The sequence below is a fragment of the Dipodomys spectabilis genome, unplaced genomic scaffold, assembly GCF_019054845.1.
Source record: "Dipodomys spectabilis isolate Male_0828 unplaced genomic scaffold, ASM1905484v1 ptg000098l, whole genome shotgun sequence".
In the NCBI taxonomy this organism is placed as follows: Eukaryota; Metazoa; Chordata; class Mammalia; order Rodentia; family Heteromyidae; genus Dipodomys; species Dipodomys spectabilis.
This window is the reverse complement of record NW_024870775.1, coordinates 13,884,324-13,910,673: the sequence shown is the minus strand read 5'-3', so window position 1 is coordinate 13,910,673 and position 26,350 is coordinate 13,884,324. Positions and strand designations below refer to the sequence as shown.

Below are 26,350 nucleotides of genomic sequence, written 5' to 3'. Positions count from 1 at the left end.
ACATGATGCCCCCTGTAGGAAAGAAGAAGATCCTTGCCTGGTGACTTCTATCTAAGCAGTGCCTCCACAGCCTGCATCAGGCCCGTCTCTGAGTCTGAACTGCAATGACCTGAAGTGTTAGCTGGCCAGGTGGAAGTGGGAATGAGTCCTGAGTCCTGTGACTCTGGCATTGTCCTCTGTCTTCGTTCATATGTTCCATCTGGCAATTTGTATGCCTCAGGAGATGGACCGTGGCAGAGAAGAGAGGGGATGCTGAGAAGCCAGAGCAGTGTGTGCCCTAACATCCTGACACTTGATTTTGCCTTTCCCTCTTCCAGTGTTTCTTCTGCAGGCCACAAGGAAGCAACAGGGGTCTTCAAAACCCAGGAGGAGAGAGAGGCCACTTCTTACCTAGCCAGAGATATCTGGTTCTTGGGGAGCCTACTGCTTGCCAGCTCTGAGCACGACTGCTGTGTGTATCATCTGCACTTGCACAACTCCTGCAGCTTCCTCCTCCTCCTCCCATGAGCCTGCCTGCTGAAGACACACCACATGTGGACCTCTACCCCAAAAGAATGTGTGGCCCCATCAGAGGGCTGCTTCTGGCATTAGTGGTGGAATTTGGGACGGTGGTGGCATTTGTATCCATACCCCGGATGACCTGGGAGCTTGGAGGTGAGAGCTAGTGCTGTGTGGGTTTAGTGGCACAGGGAGGGGACAGGACATAAGGGGACACTGGCATGAATGGCTCCCCACCCAGCTCTTGACACACTCATTTTGTGTAAGCAGAGAACCCGTGCTGCTGAGCAGAGAGATGCTTTGGTAAGTGGCAATATTCCTCAAGGCTTGCTCAAGGGCCTGACTAAGGGATCCCTGAAGGAACCTTCTTTCTTGGACTCTGTGAGACTCGGGTCCTTCCTGGGTCAAGCTCCTGCCCTGCACACTGTGGAAGACTGGAGTGAGAGCTCCTTAGCTGAGTGTCAGGCCTTGTGTCTGTGACATGTATTTGCTGCTCTCTGGTCTCAGCTGTGATTATCTCCTCCCCCAGAACCTGTGTCTTAGGATCTAGGATTCTGGTTGAAGGGATGGAGAATATAAGTACTAGGTGCTCAGCATGGGACTGCTTCTGTTTCCAGGCTGATATGTTCAGAGCCAAAACGTGTGCTCTGTGCTTTGTGTGGACCTCTTTCTTCACTATATATAAAATTAGAGCAAGTCTTCTTACCTGGACCTTCCCAATTTGTGTGGTTTTGTACAGCACAAATATCAAGTATTGGAAATTTTAGTATATATATATTCTGTATATATATATATATATATATATATATATATATATATATATATATTCTCAGGGGTCCGTTGCTTAATGAAAAGAATTTTAAAACAGATGATTCGGTCATAGAGAGACCACTTTGTTCAAATTAATCCCAGCATTGTAAAACAGGTATTCAGAGTCAAGCTTCTTGGATGCGTATGACACAGGTTATAAGTGGCCTTGCAGACAGAGAAAACTATGAGAAATAACATGTCATAAAGAGCTTGAGATGCTTCTTAAACTCCTGGTTTTTTCAAACAAAAGGACACTTGTCAAAAAAGCCAACAAAATATTTCTCAAACTGATGCCTGGGCTGCTAAAAGATGAAACAACTTGTTAAAAAATATAATGCTTATTTAGGCTGGTGTCCACATCTCTAATCTTTTCTCTTGGGAGCTAGGGGCACGGGAATCACATCCTTGAGGCCAGAGTGAAACACCAACAATCATTTCATATCACAAGCATGAAACTTGGCATTCAGATGAGAGCGGCAACTGTCTCAAGACTTCTTTAAATTCTAAATTGTTTTGTTCTTTGCATACCAATCAGTGGATGATTGAGACACATCAATGAGGTGGGTGGGCAGGTGAAGATGTCTGGCCTGGGATCTCCTGGGAGATCACATAATAGGGGTTTTAGAATTTGACAGAGACAAGAGGGTAGCCAGATGCACAGCCTTGAGTCACAATCACTAGTGGAAGAACCTGGATAAGTGAAAGGCACTCATGCACATGTGAATATTGCAGCCCTGCTTTCCAAGGCTCTTGTTCTGTCTCTGTAGCAGGAAAGCCTGTGTCCCCAGCCCTCAGCCAACAGCATATGCAGTACTCAAGATCTGTCCAAGATTAAAAATGCCATCTTGGGTCTGTCTTTCCTTCCCTGACTCTGCTAGTTCCCCTTTCTCCCTCAGAAGTAGAACTGATGCAGTTTCATGAGCCAGGCATATCCAACTACTCAGAGCTGCTGCTGAACAAGTACAAGGACATATTGTATGTGGGCGCCCAGGAGGCCATCTTTGCACTGAATGCACTCAACATCTCCCAGAAGCAGCTGGAGGTAGGTGATGGGCATACTATACTTTGGGTGGGGTGCAGCCATGCTAGAGTATACAAGCTCTCTTGGTCTCATAACCCACATTGTACCTTCTCTTTATGTAGTCCATCTCAGGATATCCACAGACAGCCTGCCGAGGGCCCATTTCTTTTCACCTTTTCCTTTGAATTTTTCATTTTGAATAAGTTTCTACCATGCCCATGACCAAAACATGTGATTACCACTACACTCCTATGGGTCCATAGGCCAGGCCTTGATTTTACTTTGTACCTGTTGTCCTTAAGGGGAAAATCCTTCCTGACCTTCATCTGTGCAGTCCTTAATTCTTGGCTGTCCAAATAAGGGGGAGGGGGGTGGGGAGGATCCAAAAAGTTCATGTTATCAACTAGTAATCAAATGGTGTTCAAATTGATCACAAATACCTTTCTTTTGGGTTTTTTTTTTAAGTTTTTAACTGTTATTATAAAGATGATGTACAGAGGGGTTACAATTTCATAGGCCAGGTAAAGAATATATTTTTTGGACTCTCCCCCAAGTTTCCCCCTCCAATCCCCACCCACAGATTGTATAGTTCAATTTCTACATAGTGTCCAGAGAGTACCATTCATTGCTGCATTTGCTGACCCTTTATCCCTCCATTTCTGTCCCTCTTGTTATACTCTCAAAGTTATATAAATGAACAAACATAACAAAAAGAAAAGAAAAAACAGCAAAAAGAAGAAGAAGAAAACCTCTTAGCTTTTGTTTGTTTTATGATTTAGTTTGAATCCACGTGAAATCAACTTGTCCCCATGAAGCCCCCTAGGCTGACTGCAGCTATTCATTCTAGTTGAGCTGTTTCTTGGACTGAACTCAGTTTCCTTTCTGAGAAAGCCATTCTGCACTTTGCTGTGTCTTAACCTTGACATCTCTCCTTGTATCCTAATAATGTCTGATGTGGGCCTCTTGTCTTCTCGCATTTGGCTCTGGGGCTGACCTGGGTGAGACCAGTGCTTGCTGGGAGCAGGGAGTCTAGAGAGCCAGGCCTCCCCTATACACAGACTGCCCCCTCCTAGTCCACAGCAACAAGGCCAAAATGTGCTTTTCACCAAAATCACAAGTATTTTTTTTTCACTTCTGCCTTCTCTCTTTAATTGGCAGCCACAAGTCCTGTATAAGCAGAGTACTTCTACCAGCAGTTTAGTCCCTGAGTTCCAGTGCATGGGGAAAGTGGGGACAGATGCTGGAGGCTTGCCTTTGCATGCCAGTTTTCAGAACAAGGGGTTTATGACTTCTACGCAGAGGGCAAGAGTGAGTTTTCAATGGTCTGGTGTATGTGTGTGTGTGTGTGAGAGAGAGAGAGAGAGAGAGAGAGAGAGAGAGAGACGGAGACAGAGACAGAGACAGGGAGACAGAGACAGAGAGATCCTGGGCCTTGAACTCAGGGCCTAGGCACTATCTCTGAGCATTTTGTGCTCAAGGACAGCAATCTACCACTGAAGCCACAGCACTGCTTCTGGCTTTTCTTTTTTTCCCTTTATTAGTGTAGTAGAGATAGAATCTCACAAACTTTCACGCCCAGGCTAACTTTGAACCATGTTCTTCAAATCTCAGCCCCTTTAGTACCTAGGGTTACAGAGTGAGCCACACCAGTGCCCTACTAAATGGTTTGATTTTTGAACACATTTCCTTTGCCCCCAGCCCTTGCAGATTAGCCCTATTTTGTTCCCCTTTGTAGTTTTGGTCATGGAAATGGACCTCATGCAAGCTGAGCAAATACCCACCACTGAGCTGTGCCCCAACTCCAGGACTTATTTGATGCTCAGTGGCAGGCTGGGATATGGTGGCAGGCTTTGGCCAGGCCCCTGCCACCAGGTATCCTGGGGTTGTTTCCTTACTCTCTGACCCAGGCTGTTCCAAGCTGCTGGTGAGCATCTGCTGTCCCCATCTCTACAGCTCTGCTCTGTCTTCATCCCCAGCATCTGCTTGATTCCTAATTTGTGTTTGACACATCAGTGACTTTCAGAGCCTTATCCGGTGCAAATAGTATTTACCTCAGAAGTCACCAAACAGAATGGTGCTGCAGGCCCATCTCACATTCAGCCCTTCCTCTGTGTGACTCTGAGCTATATTCTCCTGGTCCTCAGCCCAGGGTTCTGCCTGGTAGCCTTTCTTAGTGAAAAGCCTGGGAATATGGTTCAGTACCAGTTACCATTTATGCCTCCATCCTTAAGGGTTCAGGTGGATGAGAAAACTCAGCTGCCTTTTACCTTCTGAGGGAAATTTGCAGGCAAGTGGGATCTTGTTCAGCCGTTTGTGTGTCCCAGTTAGATGTCCAGTGCAGTGTTGCCACCCTGTGTGGCTGTCTGCTCGTAGGAGAACACACTGCATTAGTTCAGAAAGACCCCTCACCTGGGCTCCCCTCTTCCAAGAAGGTCTGTGTGCTTTCTAACTGCTGAGCCCCTCACCTGTGCAAGCCTTGGAGTCTTGAATAATTCCTCTTATTATCTTTTATCAGTTTCCACCCATCACCCAGGAAGGGGTGCTGGTTATTTTGGGAAAGTAAGGCATGAGTCTAGGGCCTTGCGATTCACCATTTGCCCTGTGCAGCTTTCAGCCCTGTGGTAGCTTTGGAGAGCGGGCTCCACACCAAAAGCTCCTTTTAGGTCTGCCCAGGAAAACAAAACAAAACAAAACAGCTCCTTCCCTTATTCTCCCTCCATTACCCATGTGGCCCTTTCCCTAGAAGTCCCCATCCAGCACCTACCATAGCCCAGGTAATGGCGCACCTGAGGGCAGTGGGAGGTTCCCCCACACTCCGAGGTCATCCTGTGCCCACTCTTCCTGCGGCCACATCTCCCTGCCCTCTCCATATATAGTCAATCTTCATCATTAGTCCCACCTCTTGCCCCCTTGCAGCCTTGCCCCTTTTCCCTTTTCCCCTCTCCCCTCCTCCCCTTTCCCTTCCTGCATGCTTGCACAGTATGCCCTCCCCGCCCCTCAATAAACTCTTTTCTGCCTAAACCATGTGGCAGTCTCCTTTTGCTGAACCTTACACTAACCCTATACCAATTCCATTCAGGAGACCCAGCAACCTGAATCCTCCTAAGAAAGGTGCTGAGCTGACAGTACTCCTAATGCTTTCACCATCAGCCCCTGCCCACACACCTGTAAGGAACCCTAATTCTGCCACCCCTGAAAGAGGTAGCCTTTAGCTTCCGGTCTCCTCCTCTTCCTTCTCCTCCTCCTACTTCTCCTCTTCCTCCTCTTCCTTTTTCTCCTCCTTCTCCTTCTTGTTTTGCAACTAGACTTCAAAGTCACTCTTTCCTTAGCATGTATTACTTGTCCAAGTTAACATTCCACACATACATAAATATGCACTGCTCAGATCCAGGCATTTCCAGCCAGTCACACTTTATACCCTCCAGGAATCGGGGCTATTTTTCACTTCCACACATGAAAGAGAACAGGACGCACTAGATCCTGTCTGTGTCTGTGTGCCTTATTTAATTTACCATGGTGTCCCTTCCCTTGTTTCTATCCATTTTGTTGCAAATAACAGAATTCCATTCTCTCTGTTTTCTTACTCTATTGTGTAGATACACCATGTTTTCTTTATTCATCTATGGATGGGCTACTGGGTGAATTTCAAATGTTAGGGTGTGTGTTGGGGGGGGGGGTTATCTTTTTTTGCTGTTTTTCAGTTTTTTGTGGGGCCTGAACTCAGGGCCTGGGTGTTCTTTTACTCAAGGCTATTGCTCTACCACTTTGAGCCACAGTACCACTTCCAGTTTTCTGGTGGCTAATTAGAGATAAGTGTCTCAGGGACTTTCTGTCTAGGCTGGCTTTGAACCATGATCCTTGGATCTTAGCCTCCTGAGTAACTAGGATTTCAGAAGTGAGCCACTAGGACCCAGCTAGTATTTTGTTTTTTACAAGATAATTTTCCCCACTTTGAATACTTTAGTTTCTGCATTCTTTCATAGTGAACCAGACAGTTGTGAGAGCCTCCTACAGTCCACTAGTTTCTATCAAGGCAATAATCAGAATATTTAGGAAGGCTCCAAATGGCTCCCCAGCCATCCTCCCAAATCTGGGGTTTTACCTCATTTCAGAAGCATCTGGCCTCTGAACTCTATGTGCTTTTAAGCTCTGCACTTTTAACCCACAGTTTAGCTTTCATTCATTCCTCCCTAATAGGTATACTGGAAGGCCTCAGATGAGACAAAAGCAGAGTGCATAGAAAAAGGCAGATCAAAAGAGGTAAGTGCTTTTGTCAATTACAGACACCACGTGTATTCCTTAGTTGTCTAATCTCACCGGTTCTGCATCTTCTGCATACAATTAAGTGTGGTGTGGTGTGGGATTATATGCTACTGTTGGGTTCTGTGAGGTCATCACAGAGCCTGGGAAACTAATTCCTTCTGCTCCTGTCTAGTGGAGACCCATTCACAATAGGTACCAGACACAGGATGCATTCAAAAAATGTTTTCTACATCATGAATTGGATTTCTTCAAACTCCTTGGATTTTTAACTGTAGAAAAGCTGTTTAGTGTTCAGTGTGCTCCCTGCATACTGCAGGGCTCTCGGCATGGTGACATTCAGATACTGCTGGTTTGTCCCCTTCCTTAGGAATACCGGGTCACCTTCTCCATCTACTCCACCAACCTGTCCCTGCCTGGTACTTGCAGATGTCTAGGTTTCCAATTTTGGAGCTCAGTCATTGATGGTCATTGCTTATAACAGCTGAATTATAGCAAAGTCCAACTGTTGTTGCTTAGCTGAAAATGAAATATTTTTTAAAAAACACATTTTTTTAAACATATTTAGGAGTGTGTTAACCACTTTTCCTAAAGCAGTTCTCTCTAAATGCAGTGTTCCCTGAGAAAGCAAGAGGACAGCAGGCACTTTTGGAATCACACAGGATCTTTAAAGCAGAGGGAACAGGCCACTGGCTCTGCCTTCCCTGCTCAGAGACAGAGGGTGGTCTGGAGCCCCTCCCTGCCCCTTGGGTGATTGTGAGCAACACCCCACCAGTTTCAAAACACTCACAGACAAAAATCTTCACTATTTAGATAAATTCTGACTGTAGCACATACAATGCAAGTACTGTCCACCCTAAAATAACATACTGGTTCTTCTGTGGGGCCTTAGTTTCCTGCTAGGGCCTTATTGCTGGATGACAGTTGGTGACACCCCTCAGTGCCCAGCATCCCCTTCAGGTGAGACTAGAACTGGAAGAAAAGTTATTTCCCGTCTGAGTGTGTGCCTACAGAGAGCAGTACCACATGGGAGGCAGAGGGCTGCTGTGCAGCATATGCTTTGGGAACTCTGCCAACTGAAGAAATGGTTTGTGTGTTTATGAGAGAAAAATAAATTTCTTTCTACAGTTATCCTTAATATAATTTGGGGTCAACAGTAAAACTGGTTTGTTTGGCCACCAGGTGTTTGCCAAGTATCAATTAGGGACTGAAGTGAAATTGGCCTGGCACCTGAAAAGCTTCTGATCATGACAAAGATAAAAGGACAAAACTATGCTGTGGGAACCGGCTGGCTATCATGTGAAGTCAGAAGGAAAGGCAGGGCAGCACAGGACAGATTTCATATGTGGACATGGAGGGTACTTCAGTGGCTGCCTGTTGATGGTGTTTCTCTCCCTACAGACAGAATGCCTCAACTATGTTCGGGTGCTTCATCAGTTTACCTCAACCTTCCTTTACGTGTGTGGGACAAATGCGTTCAAGCCCCTGTGTCAGTTCCTGGTGAGTACACAGACTTACTCCATGATCATTCCTGCTCACAGCAGCCCACGCAGTGGTTAAAGCAGGGTGACCAGCTAGGAAGACATAAAGCAAACTCTACCTCAAGATTACTAGGATTGTCTCAGGTCACAGTGTGAGGGCTGAGGCAACTCTAGGCCTCTCCAGAAAGCCTCCCCAGGTTGTAGAATGAGCATGCAGCCTACATGGCTAATCTGAACTTTGGTGTTTCTCACATAGGATATGGTTCAAGGCAGGGCTCAGGGCCCAGTGATCCTTGGCCCTGGTGAAGAGATATTCTAGGAAGTATACTGCTGACAGCTGCCCTCTACTGCTGGGATCTTCATGTTCTGGCTGTGGTTGGCTCAGGATCACAGGATGAAGGTCCAGGTCTTGGGTGGTATGTGTGCTTGATCAGAGCATTGCTGAGTCTCAAGATGTCACCATTCATTGTCAGCTGTTGGTGGGACACTGACCACACTGCATGACCCTCCTAGCACCACCCATTGTAAGTGATCTGAGGAGCATGGGCACCTCCTGTCCTTTCCTGAGTTACATCTGGACTGCTCCAACTGGAATCCTATCCTACTGCTGTGTGCTGCTGTGGAGGAGCCTTCTTTTCACCATAAAAAACTAGAGAGGGTGAAACTCAGAGCGTGGTGTTTAAGTTTTTTAGAAAAGATTTTTTATTCAGATTACCAGATGGGTTACTTGACAGTGACCACCTGCAGAAAGCGAAGGAGCATTTCTTTGTATATAGATGCATGGTAGAGTTGAAAATGAAACATATTTTCTAGTGACCATCCCTGGATTTAATAAGTTTCTGCATGGGCCTGGGAAGGTGGCTCAGTGGTAGAGCGCTTGCCTTGCATGCATGAGGCCCTGGGTTCGATTCCTCAGCACCACATAAGCAAAAAGAAAAAAGCCGGAAGTGGCACTGTGGCTCAAGTGGTAGAGTGCTAGCCTTGAGCTGAAGAGCTGAGGGACAGCGCCCAGGCCCAGACTTCAGGCCCCACGACCGGACCCAAAAAAAAAATAATAATAAGTTTCTGCAGTGTCCCCCCATACCTTAGCTGAGCTTCAGGTAGTACCAAACCCTCCACTGAGTAGCTAATGAGTAAGATGGCTAATGAGCAGATAGCACACACAGCAGAGGCATACAGATTTACGTCCTGTGCAAGCATAGCTGGATTGCAGAAGGTCATCTTACTACTCAGACCTCTTGGTTGGTGTAGGTAACTGAACCCATGGGATGTGAAGCTGGCTAGGGAGAAAGTTATTGGAACATAGCTTTGTGTGTCACTGTTTCAATTGATTGAATTTAAAACAGCATCCCAGCTTTGGATCTGAGAGAGCTCACTTGGCTAACATATAAGAGACACTGGGTTTGATCTCCAGCACAGAAAACAAAAAAGAAAAGCAAACTCCAGTCTAACCTTGAGTAAGAGAAGTGACACAATGAAGTATGGACTCCTTGATAAGTTTTAATGGTTAATTAGAATGGCTAATTGTGGTGGCCCAGGCTTGTAGTCCTAGTAGTCCAGAGTTGGGGCAAAAGAATCGAGTTCAGAGCCAACCTGGGCTACATAGCGAGACCCTGTTTCCCATGAGAAAATAAAGAAATTCTCTTAGGAAACCTGGTGCTTGCAATAAGATTCACTGAGTAGTACTATATGGCCCTTGGTGCCCTCTGCTGCTGGAACTGAAAGTTGATGTGCACTGAAGAAGGCGTTTCTGAGATATAAAGACAGATACTTCTTTTTGCTTAAGAGCAAAAGAGAGAGAGAGACAGAGATAGAGAGAGAAAGAGAAAGAGACAGAGACAGAGAGAGAGAAAGAGAGAGAGACAAAGAGAGAATAGTTTTCTAGAAACATTTTACTGATCGAGTAATTTTCAAGAAAGAGAAATCCTTGTATGTCATTTCTGGGGCGTTTCCCCGAGCTTCTCCTGTAATTTCCGTTGTTTTTACTTTTCCATGTTTGATAAATTTCCAATTGCTTTTGTAGTTGGCTCTGCCTACTTTATTCCTTATTCAGGTTGGAGTTTACTGTCAGGTAGAGAAATTACTCCACAGTTGGGATTTTGCTGTCAGGTAAAGAAATTATTCCTTGGTTGAAGTCCTGGCCTCTCCTTTCTTTCAATACAGCTTGGAATTACTTTGAGTTTTTGAGACCATAGATCCATTTGGCATGTTATCAAGGTTGCAAGAATTCCTATTCTTTTTATTTTTGTTTTATTTAACCAAAGAAAAAGTCTGTTACCTGATTATTGGATAATGTGATTCTCTGCGTGTTATTATAGTAAAATACTGCATCCTATGGTCACTTGCTGAACATGGCCTGTATTTGGTTCTTACTGGCCTTTCTAACAACCCTAGAGCCACCAGCTTCTCAGATGAGGAGACTGAGGTTTGAGATCCTGCATAGCTCAGCCAAGGCCTGAGGTGCTGGTGTGGAGACTGAGCTTTCTGGCATACAGCATGTCTCCAAGGGCAGGGCTCATGTGGTCCAGCACCCATTTTCTCAACTCCATTGGTCTTTCTAGAACAAGGAATTTGTAAATTTGAATTATACACAGACACACTGTTATCATGGAAAAATCAGATGTCTTATGATGCCTTTTTTTCTTTATTTAATGTAGAACTTAACAGCCTTTGACTTTTTGTGGATAAAGAAAGATGGCAGAGGAAAATGTCCCTTTGACCCTACACACACTTATACATCTACCATGGTAGGTGAGTTCTGCTGCTCTGGTTCCTTCAGCCCCTTTGCTTATATCCAAGTATTCTGTTCCTACTCAGAACTGCTCACTTCCTTTCATTAATCTCTCATTCCTGGAATTGCCCTAACATCACTTGCCCTCGCAGAAGAAGTATGTTCCTTTTCACAGGCCCCCTCAGCACAAAAGAGTTTTGAATTTCACCATTGAATGGAATAACAAGCAACCAACATTATAGCATATCCATCATTGGTACACAGTGTTCAGATATTCCTTTTGAGAGAGAGTTGAGGCACAGAGCCCATGTTTTGTGATAGTCTAACAATTCTTCAGCTAATGGTCTTATGGCTATCCCCTGCTAGTTCCAGAGTCCAGTGATTCCATTTACGTTTTTTCCACTCTGTGATGATGTGTTACACATAGTACCCATTCAGTCTTCACCTTCAGTGCAGTGTATAGTACATCACATATGAGTATAACAAAAGAAGCTTTGGGTGAGGTGATTCTGCCTTCCTGCACGCTAATGTTTCTAAGCACATTTATAGCAGGTGAGGTCAACAGTTTGCGTTAAAAAGAAAGTGCCTTCGGTGCTTTTTTTTATTTTTTGGTCTGTCATGGGGCTTGAACTCTGGGCTTGGGCACTGTCCCTGCGCTCTTCAGCGCAAGGCAAGCACTCTACCGCTTGAGCCATAGCACCATTTCTGGTTAGTGGCTTATTGGAGATAAGTCTCACGGACTTTCCTGCCTGGGCTGGCTTTGAACCATGATCCTCAGATCTCAGCCTCCTGTGTAGCTAGGATTACAGGCGTGAGCAATCAGCGCCTGGCTCTTAAGTGTGGTTTATGAGGGTAAAATACATGGTGAATGGAGGAGCATCTGTGTCACTATCATTTTACAGGCTGTAGGAAGTTCTCATTTGGTTCCATTACTACTCTTTGACTCAAAAAATGCAGCTCAGTGTGGCACCTGAGATTGTCCCTTGTAAAAGAAAAGTCATCAATGGACAAAGTGGATATGGCATCCTAGAAGTCTAGAAATGTATAGGGAAATTTTATCTCTTCTATATGAGGCCTAATGTGGTTACAAAAAAACTGATCTCAGCCAGGTACTGTGGATCATGAGAGTAATGATAGCTACTAGGGCGGCTGAGCTCTAAGAATCAAAGCCAGTTCAAAGCCAGCCTAAATAGGAAAGTCCATGAGACTCTTATCTCTAACAAACCACAGGAAGCTGAAAGGGGAGCTGTGGCTAAAGGTGTAGAGTGCCCATCTGAAGCAAAAAAGTGAAGTGAAAGGGCACAGATCCTAGTTCAAGACCCAATACCAGAAAACACACACACACACACATGCACGCATGCACGCATGCACGCACGCACGCACACGCACACACACGCACACACACACACTTCATTCTCAGTGCCAGAGCAAAGGGCTCATCTGATATCCTGTTCCTCTGTTCTCCCTGTTCCTGGACCTGTGCAGATGGAGAGCTTTATGCTGGGACAACATACAATTTTTTGGGAAGCCAGTTCATAATCTCCAGAAACTATTTCTACAGTCATCTGCAAACAGAGTCTGACATCCCATGGCTACATGGTAAGATATAAAGTCTATAATCTGAAGAGAATGCACTATTATACTTCCCATCTGGCTGTGTCTGTGCAGTGAGAGTCCTGAATTCTCACTGGCTTCAGTCCAGTGGAGCCACAAGAACTGCTAGGGCCCCCATTTGAATCGAGGGTATTACTTTTGGTTTGCTTTCTGCTAAGGTAACACTGAAAGCTGACTGTATCTCCTGCCCTGAGAATAGACCTCAGAGACTTTCATAAAGTGATACTGAAATTGGAAGTAGAGAACTAACATCTTTTTGGGATGTGGTATCATTTGGGCATGACATGAAAGATGCAGCAGTTAGGTAGTGTCAGGGTGCCTCATCACCTGCATCCAACACCTCGTGATATCTGAAATTATGGGTAGATAACGGGAAACTTTTAGCTAGGCTTTTGTTGGGGATGCTGGCAAGTGGGACCCAGAGCTTTTTGAAGGCTCTTGATCTCTGGACTGGTCCTGATGGCTATATGCAGGGACAGCCACCTACTCATTGGAGTAGGCCAGCCGAGCATATGCATATGTGGCTGGGGCTAATTGGATCAAGTCACTTGTTTAAATCAGAAGATGGTCTGTCTGCCAGCTGAAAGGCTCCAGAAAGCTTGTGGGTGGAGCTTGGGAGAACTGTTCTGCAAGGCCACAGCCAGGGCCAATTCTGTGGGGCTGAGGAGAATGAGACAGGTTTGGTCAAGCTAAGCACTATCATCAGTCCCAACCCTGAAGTCTCTTTGCAGTGTGACACACACATTCCAGAAGTCCTTGCAGGGAATCCCAAAACTGCAGTGACTGCCTGTGACACCATGGGGAGCAGGCAGGAACACAAACCTCCATGTGCAGGGTCGATCTTGTGTCATCTCTCTACAGAGCCTAACTTTGTCCATGCTGATGTGATAAGAAATAGCCCTTTCGACAACAAGGATGATGGTGACAAGGTGTACTTCTTCTTCACTGAATTGTCTGTGGAGTATGACTTTCTTCTCAACTTACAGGTCCCCCGCATTGCAAGAGTGTGCGTGGTGAGTGCTACTCTGCTAGCCTTGGCTTTTCCAGCCTGTGGGAGTGGGAGCAGGCCTGGAAATGCACCTTTTCCTGCCACCCTATCCCTACCTGCCACAGCAGCCTCTTCTGAGAGGCCTCTGTTCTTGGGAGCTCCGCTGTGTCTGTGGGCACTAAAGTGCCATTCTCACTCATCATGCAACTGAGCAGCTGTGGTTCTGTTCTCGGCATTGTCCTCAGACCTCCCCAGTTAGGAGAAGTCAGTTTTGCTGAGTGTACTCACCAGATTCTGTGAGATTTTGAATCTCATTGTTTGAAGCTCTCAGTCACATGAGAGTGAATTGATACCTTAAGTGTAAAAAGTGAAATCTGCAGTAAAATGTCTGTCTGTCTCAAAGCCTACAGTGTGTGGAGGGGCAGAGTTGAGGATGCTATTACATGCAGGTGCTTAGGTAGCACAGAGAATTGCCTTGGGTTCAGTTAGTGGCTAGACTGACATTTGGGGCAAGTAGACTAACAGGTCTCAGATAGAGCATTGGAACCCAGGGAAAACACAATCACTAAAGTTAGTCACCAGATCTTGTCCCCCCATGAACGCCTTTAGAAGCTTGAATGCCACAGGGCCCTTTGATGTGGCGATCACCATGGATCATTTTACCACAGAAGGAAGGATCTCATGCCAACATGGCACAGACTGGCTACTCTGGATGCCTCTTCCTTAGCAGCATAATATGCAGGGCAGGATGTAGCTGTGGTGCATACTAGACTTGTCTGGCTTACACCTTAGCAGCTGCCAAGACCTCTACCCACAGCTTGCTCACTCAGTTCCACAGGTGTCACTCACCGTTAGTACCTCATTCCTCATCCTGCAGGACTGAGGTCAGGTCAATACCATTAATGCATTTTTATCCCACATATGTGCCTGTGGCAAGAGTCATGTATAAATTAGTCATAGAATGATATTAGTGGTATTAACTAATGATAGAGCAGTAGGGCCATATAGTATAATAAAGTTGATGTGCTGTGTGTGGTGGGTGAGCACCGTAAGGCCAGAACTCCCCACAGGAGTTCTTGGGGCAAAGAGCCCCAAAAACAGCACTGGCAGGAGGGGCCAAGAGCTCTCATTCTCCTCCTCCCCTGCAGCTTGTGGCTGTCAGAACACAGAAGCCAAACACAGGAATATCCAGGAGCAGGATCCTGCCTCCTCTAACCCTAACCCAAACATAAGCCTCTGGTCTCAACAAGTCTGTTCGGAGGTGGATCTGTTGTCCTCTAAGAGTCCATTTCTTGTCCTGAACTTACCTCCAATGATAGACTGAGGCCAGTATGAGCACAAGCCCCAGACCCTGCCACCCTGTGAGCACAGACCTTTGCACTGCCCCTCAGGAATTGAAAGTCCATGAGACAAATGGCCACAGACCTGCTGGAAAATTCCCCTGCTAATCATCAGAAAGAGAATAAAATTCTCTTAGGAAATTCATCACTTGTCCTAGGATTTCAAATAGAGATATAAAATCATTATGTCTAAAATAAATGAAGCAGGCTGGGAAGGTAGCTCAGTGGTAGAGTGCTTGCCTCGCAGGCATGAAGCCCTGGATTCCATTCCTCAGTACCACATACACAAAAAAAGCCAGAAGTGGTTCTGTGGCTCAAATGGCATAGCAATAGTCTTGGCAAAAGCAGCTCAGGGACAGTGCCCTGGCCTTGAGTTCAAAACTGGCAAAAAATAAAATAAAATAAAATAAGCTTTTCCATGTCCTGTTCTTCTTTTTTGCACATTTCCCAGGTTCAGTTCAGTGTGTCCCTACTAGTGAATACATTGTTTGTTCCTAGATCCCCAGTGGGTTCCTAAAAACACATAAGCTACCAAAACCCATATATGCTTTCTTTCCTAAACATATATTTGAGAAACTTTAACGTGTAAATTAGGCACAATAAAAGGTTAGTAATAATAACCAATGATGCCTTGAACAATGATAATGATATAGTCTAATAAAATTCATGTAGTAAAAAGACTGAACACAGAAACTGAAACTGGCATGGTCCAAAAAGAAATGTTCTATCTACCTGACTTATATAACTATAACACCTTTATACATCACCTTTATAATATCAAGAAAGCATTAAATAGAAAACCTGAACCTGGGAAGAAAATGATGGATATGGTAGGGGGTCATCTGTGTTCTCTGCAAGTCACAAGTCGTATAAGCTTCACAGTTGTCTCTCACTGATCAGCACATTAAACAGTGTTCAAGAAAGAACCTAGTAGTTCCAAAGCCCTTTAGCCATACTTCAGCAGGTAGAATGGAAATACAGGCATAGATGTATTCACCCAAGATGGAGTTCAGTATTGGAGATTGCCTACCACTGTGTGGCCCTTCCACTTTTCTTGACATTTTCACATTTTCACTTTCAACTTTATTGTCATTTCACAAAAGACCCTGCCTTTTCAGAGCCAGAACTCCAGAATGCACTAAAGAACTGTAAACATGGTTGTCATGAAATGAGTCTTCAGAGACAGGATTTTGGGGGGTTTGCTTTTTCTTTGTACTGCGTGAAGTCAGATTTGAGCCACCTGAGAAAACAGGTGGGCACTGTATCTGTCACCTGGACTTTTTGTGGGGTCTCCTAGATTCCCTGTAATATCCTGTCTCTTGGGTTTTAGGATGACCAAGGTGGCCAGAAAATCTTGCAGAATAAGTGGACATCCTTCCTGAAGGCCAAGCTACTCTGCTCCCAGCCAGACAGAGGCCTGATCTTCAACATATTGAAAGATGCCTTTGTACTACGCCACCTAAGAGCCAAGGAACCTGTTATCTATGCACTCTTTATGCCCCAACTGTAAGTGCCCTCTGTGGGAAGGAGTGCTTCCCTCTAGCCTGCTGCACTGCAGGCACGTAACTGGCCTGTGCTCGCTCCACAGGAACAATGTGGGTCTGTCTGCAGTCTGCACCTATGCCCTGTCCACGGTGGAGGCAGTATTCTCTCGTGGAAAGTACCTGCAGAAATTCCGTGTGGATTCCTACCCCAAGTGGGTTATTTACCATGGTGAGGTGCCCACACCTCGGCCTGGAATGGTGAGTGGGACAGAGGCTGCAGGGAGGTATGCTCTTCTGGTTCAAAGTTCAAGGCTCAGTGGCTGAGCTTCACTGCAAGTGGTTCAACTGATTATACACTCCTCTCTGTACAAGGTGGGATGTTCTGTGGGCCTGAGGTCCCAAACACTGAGCTTAGCTCTTCTCTTTTCTATGTGCTGTGTAATGGTTTTCACCATACTGTTATTAATCAGCTGTGGTACTGACATGCTGTTTCTTTAATTTCCCATAATACATAATTGCATAGGACAGTTGGGACTCGTTCATTTTCAGTTTCCTACAGAGATCTGCACAATTTGGCTACCAATTCACTATTACATATGTAGTAAATAGGTGATTGTGTGGTTCTCTGGGCTGGACTGGTCCTTGTAGTTCCTCTAGACCTGAGCCTGGACTTCATACAACCATCATTCTTCCTTGGGTAGAGTGAAATACACTATTTTGTGCTCATGAATTTTGGCATTTGCATATGATGAATCTGGTACCAAAAATCCTTCTTGACTTTCATATTTTATGTTATTTAGAACCGGTTTTTCAGCAATGCATAGTTGGTATGTTTCCATCATATAAGTGTTTTCCATTTGAAAATTTTCATAGTTTTCATTGATACATAATTCCTCCCATTTTGGGATTAAAAAAAAACCAGTTATATCTTGCGATCATGCTTTAAGAGTGTAACACTGTTTCCTCTGACTACAATGGAGAGGCTTTCTCTTGCTATCACCCTGTGGAGACATTCAGTGTAGGTTCTGCAATGCTGCACTTGACCTGATTGCTGACTTTGAGCTTGGTCAGGCACAATAACTGGAAAAAATGTTGTCCTCATAGTGCATCAACAGTGAGACACGGGCAGCCAACTACAACAGCTCTTTGGATTTACCAGACAAAACACTGCTGTTCGTCAGAGACCACCCTTTGATAGAAGAGTCAGTAACTCCAATAGGCAACAGACCCATATTAGTAACAAAAGATGTGAACTACACCCAGATCGTGGTGGACAGGACCCTGGCCCTGGACAAGAACTTCTATGATGTCATGTTTATCGGCACAGGTGTGTTCTGAGGGCTTCACAGACACAGTACACATGTCCTTGAGTAAGAGGACTGGGAGGTTCCTTAAAATCCCCTACTTAGATCACAAAGCATCTGCCTTGAGGTGACTCAAGGGGTTTGTGGTAGTGGGAAAGGATTTCTGAGATATTTCCCCAGCTGGCCTTCCAGATGCAGGAGATCATCAGTGCCTGGGATGCTTACAAAGAAGCAGGGTTGAGCTATTGCAAAGAAGTCCTGTTGTTCAACAACAGAGGTCATGCCTGTATCAGTGGTAGTTGTAAACACTGATCAGCCTGGCATTTCCTAAGTGCTTTTGGGAGGCTTTGTCCCCACAACCTGGGAGGAGCCAAGCTGAGATGGGTCCTGAGCTGTGAGGGGCACACCTCCCCTCAGCAGTGCATCCAGGATCAGTTTGTGGGATGGAAGCAGTGGCTGGCAGTCACAGCAGCTGGAGGCACCAAGCCCATCACTGGAAATGTCCACCTTCCTTCTGCTCTGCTTTCTCACCCTCTTGAGGTCTCTGTGTAGTTGAGTCCCTGAAGAGCCAGTGGATCCCAAGATCCAACTCACATGAAATCTACCATCCACTCTCTCAGTGCAGACTCTGTTGATGAAGGTTGGTAGGATCAACCATGAGATAGGACTTCTACTTCATAAGAAAATCAGAGTAGCTTGTCACCCGAATGTGCAATGGTTTCTTTGCCAAAGGCTTTCTTCTTCATTCCTAATGCAACATTGTCCTCTTAGTCTCAGCATCTCAGTGAGTGAGGGATGCGAGAGTGCAGAAGGAGTATTTGCTCTGATACCAGTGTGTTTGGTGTGTCCTTCTGGGGCTTTCTTAGTGACCTATGGATTTGACCTTGCAGCACGGGGCACCCTGCACAAAGCTGTCCAACTGGAGAAGGGCATGCACATCATTGAGGAAACACAACTTTTCAGGAACTCTGAGCCAGTCCAAAACCTCTTGCTGTCCTCAAAGAAGGTAAAGTTGTCCGGGAAGCAGGTCTGGAGGGCTGCCCTGCTGGGTGGCTCTGAGATTCTGTCACGTTAGCTGGGCCTTCCTGAGCTTGGCTGTCCTGGGCTGTCTAGTCCAGATGAGCTGGCCTTGGACATGCACACAAAGCCCCTCAAGGGATGTAGGATTTCAAGGTTGGCAAGTGCACACTCAGAGCTGTGGAGATGGAACTTCAATGAGTCATTAGTATACATGGTAGATGCCATGTATTCCATCCTCATGAAAATACATTCCTGTGCCTTCATCTGTGAGATTGGAGACTGTGTTGGTGACATGTCAGGTTGTGCAGAGACTTTTCAGGATAGAAACTTGTAAGAAAAAAATGTTTGTTCCCTGTACTCTACAGCTTGCTATCTCAACACTGCACTTGCTCCCCAACCAGAGGCCACAAGAATTTCTTAGCCTGGTCCTTCAATGTGGTCTTAGAGGTTTGGATGCTGTATGCTTAGGCCCAGGTGCTCAGCCATGCTATAGGTCCAGTTAGCCATAGACAATTCATAAAGTAGCAAGCCTGACTGTAACCACCAAGCTTAGCATGCCCTAAACTTTGCTAGCTCAGAAATCATTTTTACAGAAATACACATATATGTATGTGTGTATAGGTATAATCATTTAGCTGAAAGGCTGTATAGAAACTGCTAGCCTGCAGGGATGGCTAGGTTTGGTCTACTTGCTATAGTCTGACATCCAGTCACATGTCACATACTGTGGGAAGTGGTGCCACTCAGTGTCACAGCTTGTGTGGAGTATTGAGAAGCACGTACATGAGTCCAGATTCTGATTACTATGTATGTGTTGTGAGATCCTGGCCAGGCCAAGTGCGTTCTCTGTCCCTCTGTCCTACACTGTACCATGTGGGTAAAGAACCTCCTCACTGAGTTGTTGTTACAGGAGTCTTGGGAGGTTCAGAATCCAGGAAGAACCTGTGAGCTTACCTGTCTCACCAGGAGAGGGTATGGGACAGAGGCCCTGCCTGTCACATGCCTATTAGATCAAGATCCTTCCCTCTGCTTGTTGGTGCTTCCTGAGAGCATCAGGTGGCAGTTCTATACTGAGCTTGGTCGTACTTATAATGTGGACCATGCTTCTTATGTTCAGTGCTCGCTCTTGCCATATGGCTTTTGATGTTGTTGTTTTTTGTCAGTCGTGGGGCCTGAACTCGGGTCCTGGGCGCTATCCCTCAGCTCTTCAGCTCAAGGCTAGCGCTCTACCACTTGAGCCACAGCGCCACTTCCGGCTTTTTTCTTTTTGTTTATGTGGTGCTGAGGAATCAAACCCAGGGCCTCATGCATGCAAGGCAAGCACTCTACCACTGAGCCACCTCCCCGGCCCGCCATATAGCTTTTGAATATACCTTATTTCAAATCCTGGCTCTGGGACTCCAAGTTCTTTTTGTTTAATATATTATTAGTATAAAGATGACATACAGAAGAATTATAGTTACGTAAGTCAGGAAATGAGTACATTTCCTTTCATATACTTGTCACCCCTTCCCTCGAACTCTGTCCCTCCCTCTTGTCTTCACCAGCAATTGTATAGTTTACTTTCAACAGTGTCCTGTGAGCACCACTGCTGCACTGCTGTACTTTTTCACCATTTTTCCCTTAAGTTATGTGACCCCCTCAAAGATAGACACATGAATAAACCATACAGGAGAAAAAGAAAATGTAACAACAAAAGAAATCTTGTTTCCATATATGGAGTTTGTGTGTGTGTATAGAGAGAGAAGGGGGGATATAGAGATTGCACCTGTAGGTTTCTCCCCTAAGAACATCCTCTTTTGGTCTCACTGAGTCTACAGTCCTGTGTAACTTATCATATCCCAGTGTATTTTATATATAACTTCTGCATATGAGAGAAAACACGTGCCATTTGTCTTTCTGAGCTTGGATTACCTCACTTAACATGATTTGTTCTAGGTCCATCCATGTCCCTGCAAATGACATTGTTTCATTCTCTATCACGGCTGTGTAAAATTCCATTGTGTATAGGTACCACAGTTTTTGGATCCATCAATCTGTTGTAGGGCATCTGAGCTGTTTCAATACATGTCTTGGCTATTGTAAATAGTGTGGCAATGAACATGGATGTGTAAGTATCTTTATGGTATCCTGGCTTGTCATATTCTGAGTAGATGCTCAGGAGTGGTATGGCTGAGTCATAGGCAAGATCTATGTTTAGTTTTTTGAGGAACCTCCAGACTGCTGTCCAGAGTGGTTTTATTAGTTCACATTCCCACCAACAGTGCCGTAGAATTCCTTTTTCTCCACATCCTTGCCAACTTTTGTTGTTCAAATTCACAATGTTGGCCATTCTAACTGGTGTGAGATGGTATCTCATGGGTGTTTAGATTTGCATTTCCTTAATGGCCAGGGACAATGAGCATTTCCTCCTGTTTCTTTGCCATTCTTCTGGGAATTCTGTACTTAACTCCTTTGCCCATTTGGTGTCTGATTCATTAGCTTTGGAAGGTGTTAGTTTCATTAGCTCCTTGTATATGTTCGATATTAGGTCATTGTCTGATGTAGTTTGATAACTATGTCTTTACATGTGAAAAAACTTTTTAATTTGATGTAGTACCACTTACCAACTCTCTCACCTTTCTGCTGTGCCCCCAGAACTGTTTTTAAAGTTTCTACCTGTACCTCTGAGTTTGTGTTTTTTCTACTCTCTTGCAGTAATTTCAAAGTTTCAGGTCTGATGTTGAGGTCTTTGATCCACTTTGAGTTGATATTGGTGCATAGTGACAAACAGGGATCCACTTTTAGTTGTTTGCATATGGATATCCAGTTTTTCCAACACCAATTATTGAAGAAATGAGACTTTTTTTCACTGTATATATTTGGCTCCCTTATAAAATACCAGGTAACTGTATATTTCTGGGTCTTCTAATCCATTCACCTTTGTGTTTCAATACCACACTGGTTTTGGCTTGCTTTTTTCTCAGTCATGGGGCTTGAATTCTGGGCCTGAGTGCTGTCCCTCAGCTCTTCAGCTCAAGGCTAGTGCTCTACCACTTGAGCCACATTGCCACTTCTGGTTTTCTTTGTTCTGCCATCCTCAGATCTCAGCCTTCTGAGTAGCTAGGATTACAGGTGTGAGTCACAGGCATCCAGCTGCGGTTTTTGTTATTAAAGCTCTGAAGTAGAGCTTGAGGTCTGGGATTGTGATACCACTCATACTGCTTTTTTGCCTAGAACGGTTTGGGCTATTCAAGGTCTTTTATTGTTCAATATGAATTTTTTTACTGTCTTCTTTGTCTTGGTAAAGAATGTCATCAGGATTTTACTAGGGATTGTGTTCTATTTATCATTTTTAGCAGTTTGGCCTTTTTCACATTACTTCTTCCTATCCACAAACATGGAAGTTCTTTCCATTTCTTGATGTCATCTTTGATTTCTTTCTTCAAATTTTTATAGTTTTTGCTATAAAAATCTTGTGCATCTTTGGTTAGATTTATCCCCAGGTATTTTTGTATGGGGAGGCCATTGCAAATGGAGTTCTTTTCCAGATTTCCCTCTTACTTACACATTTTTGGCATACAGAAAGGCTATTGATTTTTGTGGGTTAATATCCTGCTACTTTGTGGGACAGGCAAGTTCTCTGGCCCAGAGCAATTTCTCTGTGGTGGAAACCTCAGGTTTCTGCATGTGCCAGAACAGCATGAGGCAGGGGTGGACATTCACATTGGTCCTTCTGAGTGCCATCTTCCTGGAGCTGATGCCTTGCTAGGACCTCTCTGGCATTACTGAGAACAGGACAGAGCATACTATAGAGTGGAAAGCAGAGAGATGAACTCTCCCTCCCCATAGCAACCATCTGCCTCTCACTGGACTATTAGATCAGGCAGGAGTACCCTTCAACCTGCCTAAGGCCACCACTCCTACTCTACAGCATTGTCCACACTGCCTCGGGCATCCCAGCAGGATCCAGCTCAGTATCCTCCCTCGAGTATTTCACATTTCAGTCAAGTAATTCTCCAGACTAATCTGGAGAAGGTCATTCGAAAGTCCTCTTCTCTGATGAGCACATGACCACACTACACTTGCCCAGGTTGAAGCTGGCCCAGGCCTCATCTGCTGTTTGCTTCCAAGCAGTTTTCACCCTTGGAAGAGCAGAGCCTTTTTCCCTTGTGCATCTGGACTTGCTCAAGTGGATCTATAGCACTGGGTGTTTACAAACTTCTGGCCTGTGAGACTTGGATTGCAACAACGACGGTGAGTCACAACCAGGTGCTAGATCCATGTTGAATGTAGCCTCTCAGGGTGAAGATGTGTTTCATCTGACTAAAACTAGTGCATACCCTTAGGAATCTCTGATCTTAGAGGGTTTCTAGGTTACTAATGTGAAACAGAATTCCCAGACCAAGAGATGGTTTCTTAGATATAACCAAGAGTCCTGATAGCCTATGGACACTGTGCTGCCACCAGGACAGCAGCTGGACTTGACTTGGAGTTGCTATCATACCAAGCCACAGTCCCAGAAGTTGGAAGTCTAAGAAGTGCTTGGCTCTGAGTAAGTCCACACAGGAGCATGGCAGCTGATTTCCTCCTCACAGAAACAGATGAGTGGAAAGCCACAGGTGCTGTTTCCCGTTGGCTTGGATTACCAACCTTCTGCTAATTCTTTGCAAGTGCTTAAGAATGTCTTCACACCTGGTGCTGGATTCAGGCTTCAGTGATACAGTGCCCTGTCTTGGGAATTGTGTTGGTGCATTCTGTCATATGTGCCAGGATGCACCTGCTTAGAGACTGTGCTGTTTGGACTCTGGCTGTGGTGATGTCTCACCTGCAGGGAGACTGGGAGGACATCCTGGGAGGTCGGAAAAGGAATCCCCTCCACAAGCAAGGACACTTAGATGAACAGCCTGCTCCTGAAACAGGCGCAAAGAAATGGGACTGGCAAAGGCCCAGTTAGCCTTGTCCTCCTGAACTCAACACACTGCCTTGACTTTCACACAAGCTGTAATGGACAGTGGTCTTAGCCCTCTGTATTCCAACTGGATGGTTTTGATTTAGAGAGGCTTTTCTCCCTTCATGCAGCTCAAGGTCATTCTTACCATGTTCCCACAGCTGCTGGAGAATCTCGAAACCCCTCAGAACACACAGAACATCAAGTTTGTCTATGCCAGCTCCAACTCAGGAGTGGTCCAGGTCCCTCTGGCCTTCTGTCGGAAGCACAGCAGCTGTGGGGAGTGTGTGCTGGCGCGGGACCCCTACTGCGCCTGGAGCCCCTCTGAGCATGCCTGTGTGGCTCTCTCTGAGGCTCTGAACTGCACCAGGAGGTATGCACTGGTACTGTGGGCGAGCAGCGCTGAGTGAGCAGGAAGTGATGGGTGTCCTTTCTCTTGCAGGACCTGCATTCAGGACATGAGTGGTGATGTGTCTTCATGCCCACGTGAGTTCTCCCTGTTATACCATCCCCTCAGGAACAGCTAGGCCAATCAACCACTTCATAGTATTTTTCTCTGAGGTGTGTGTGTGTGTGTGTGTGTGTGTGTGTGTGTGTGTGTGTGTGTGTGTGTGTGTGTGTGTGTGTGTGTGTGCATTTTCCCCTGCTTGAGCAAAAGTTATGTGTCAAGTCATATACTGAGTCTGTAGCATTTTGAATGCCAGTGTGATAACACAAGGGCCAAATCCCATATTGCAAATATAGATTTCATGGACAAAATTATTTAAAATATTGTATGCATTTACCTCTAGGCTTATGTACATTAGATCCACTTGAAACATAAATCATTTCTGATCACCTAATGAGACATATACAAATATTTCAAAATCTGAATAGATTTGAAATCCAAGACACATCTGGTCCCAAGCACCTCAGACAAGGTCCCTAATTTTCCACCTACCCTTGGCAGCCTACTGGTAACCAGAGGCAGGGATTGAATGAGGCCAGGATTTTCTGTCCCAGTCTTCCTCCCCTTTCTGACCAGACAGCTGTCTTCTGGTGAGGAGAAATGGAAAAGAAGGGGGAAGACTGACATGCAATATAAGCCTTTTCTGGGCCACCAGATGCACAACTTGGTAGAGCTTGGCCTCCCTGACCTGATGAGCTTTCTCCTGGGACACAGAGTGGAGATGAGATCTCTGCTGCTCTGGTTTCCTTGTCCCTAAGGGTTGCTGGCTGGGTCTCATCTTACTTTTTGGTCAGGTATGTCTTTGTCTTAGTGCTCCTGAAGTTCCATCTTGAATATTTCTGTGTGATCTGTGGGCATTATTCTGTTTTTGAAAGTAGCTAATATCCCTATTGTTGATGCTGTGCACATTATGTTCTAGCTGAAATTATAGAAAATTATCAGAAGAATACTTACAAACAGCATTGTACAGCATACTTAACATGCGATGCAAAGTCCAACAAGGCCCAAATACTGTGGAAGTTCTACAATGAGACAATGAACCCTAAGAGACCCAAGTATGTTTTTGAGAAAAGGAAAAACCTGATCATCTTCAACCTGACTGAGAGAGACAGCGGGGTGTACAGCTGCCTGTCAGTGGAGAAGATTGGCAACACTACAGTCTCCCGCATGCTGAAGAGCTATTTCCTGGAAGTGAAGCATGACCCAAACCCTGACTGCTACAAAATATAGAATAATCCACAAAGCATCAGTGACATCCACCTAGATGTCTTTTCCTCAATATTAGCCATTCACTAGTGACTCAGGAGGCTGAGATCTGAGGATCAGGGTTCAATGCCAGCCCAGGCAGGAAAAAAGTCCTGAAACTCTTATCTCCAATAAACTACCAGAAAAACCGGAAGTGGTGCTGTGGCTCAAGTGGTAGAGCAATAGCCTTGAAGAGTTGAGAGACAGTGCCCAGGCCCAGAGTTCAAGACTCATGACCAACAAAAATAATTAGCCATTCAGCACCCCCACACACACCCACACCTTTGAAAGATTGTCAACACCACAGTATGCCCTACTCAGAGATGACAGTGTATCTCAAGTGACCACTGGTTCCCTATGATCTCCTTCATCTTCATCTTCTTGGCCTATGTTTGCATAAAGGCTACTTGCTCAGACAGTGCTTCAAATTCTGCTTAGCCCTGCTACTTAGGAAGGAGCCCAGTTGAATTTTTCTGACCTAGAGCACAGTATAAATGAGTTGGTGAAGTTCATGAGCTTCTCCCAGCAGAATGGAGAGCAGTCAGAGCCAGCCCTGGACACCATCACCAGCAATGCCTCCACTGACTGACCAGACTCATAGAGGTCCAGTGAGCTCTCCACCAGAGAAAAGCTATTCGATGCCAAGTGTGAATTGAGGTTCCTGGATCTGTGGAGCAAGTTTTGTGTCAAACCTACTCAGTAGCCCAGTCTCATCATTGTGCACTGAACCTTGCCGTATGTTCTAAGCAAGTTCCAGACAGTTTTTATTTTCTACTTTTGCTTCCTTGCTTCTGTGGCTCTCTTGAAGATTACTGTCCTATATCCATGTCCTATGAATCTTGACAACTGTCCTACATCCAGTAGGCAGGTTTTGAATGAGGGAAGGTGGTTCAATCCCCCCAGATTTGGTCTTGGCTGCTTCTCAGAACCTCCAGTCCAGATAGAGGGAACTTTTGCAAACTTTTGTCTGTATATCTATCTCTATGTCCTCCCTGTCACACTGCCAATGGGATTCCCCTTGGCCTTAGAACAGTCCACCCACAAAAATAGGCCTGTGTGGATGGGGCCACTGGCTACAGACATGACCACAGCATCCTGATACTCAAGGCTACCATCCCAAATGACTTCTGTAGCCCCGCTGGTGGCTAATGCCTGTAATTGTAGCTACTCAGGAGG

General features: G+C 45.3%; 1 protein-coding gene across 1 annotated transcript; it reads left to right on the top strand.

Moving 5' to 3' along the window:
• Positions 1-503: 503 nt before the first annotated feature.
• On the top strand, positions 504-25,159 carry LOC122113714 (semaphorin-4D-like). The gene is made up of 14 exons (XM_042686794.1): positions 504-654; positions 2,205-2,350; positions 6,527-6,589; positions 7,991-8,089; positions 10,728-10,821; positions 12,287-12,400; positions 13,277-13,428; positions 16,074-16,249; positions 16,332-16,485; positions 17,332-17,554; positions 18,422-18,537; positions 23,679-23,854; positions 23,924-23,967; positions 24,849-25,159. The coding sequence occupies exons 1-14, from the start codon at positions 504-506 to the stop codon at positions 25,157-25,159; spliced, it is 2,019 nt and encodes a 672-aa protein (XP_042542728.1).
• Positions 25,160-26,350: the final 1,191 nt, after the last annotated feature.

Excerpts from the sequence above, each read along its gene's own strand:
- LOC122113714 (XM_042686794.1), top strand. The coding sequence starts at position 504 with ATGAGCCTGCCTGCTGAAGACACACCACATGTGGACCTCTACCCCAAA. Across the intron at positions 2,351-6,526 it reads TCTCCCAGAAGCAGCTGGAG|GTATACTGGAAGGCCTCAGA; the intron begins GTAGGTGATGGG and ends CCTCCCTAATAG. Across the intron at positions 13,429-16,073 it reads GCATTGCAAGAGTGTGCGTG|GATGACCAAGGTGGCCAGAA; the intron begins GTGAGTGCTACT and ends CTTGGGTTTTAG.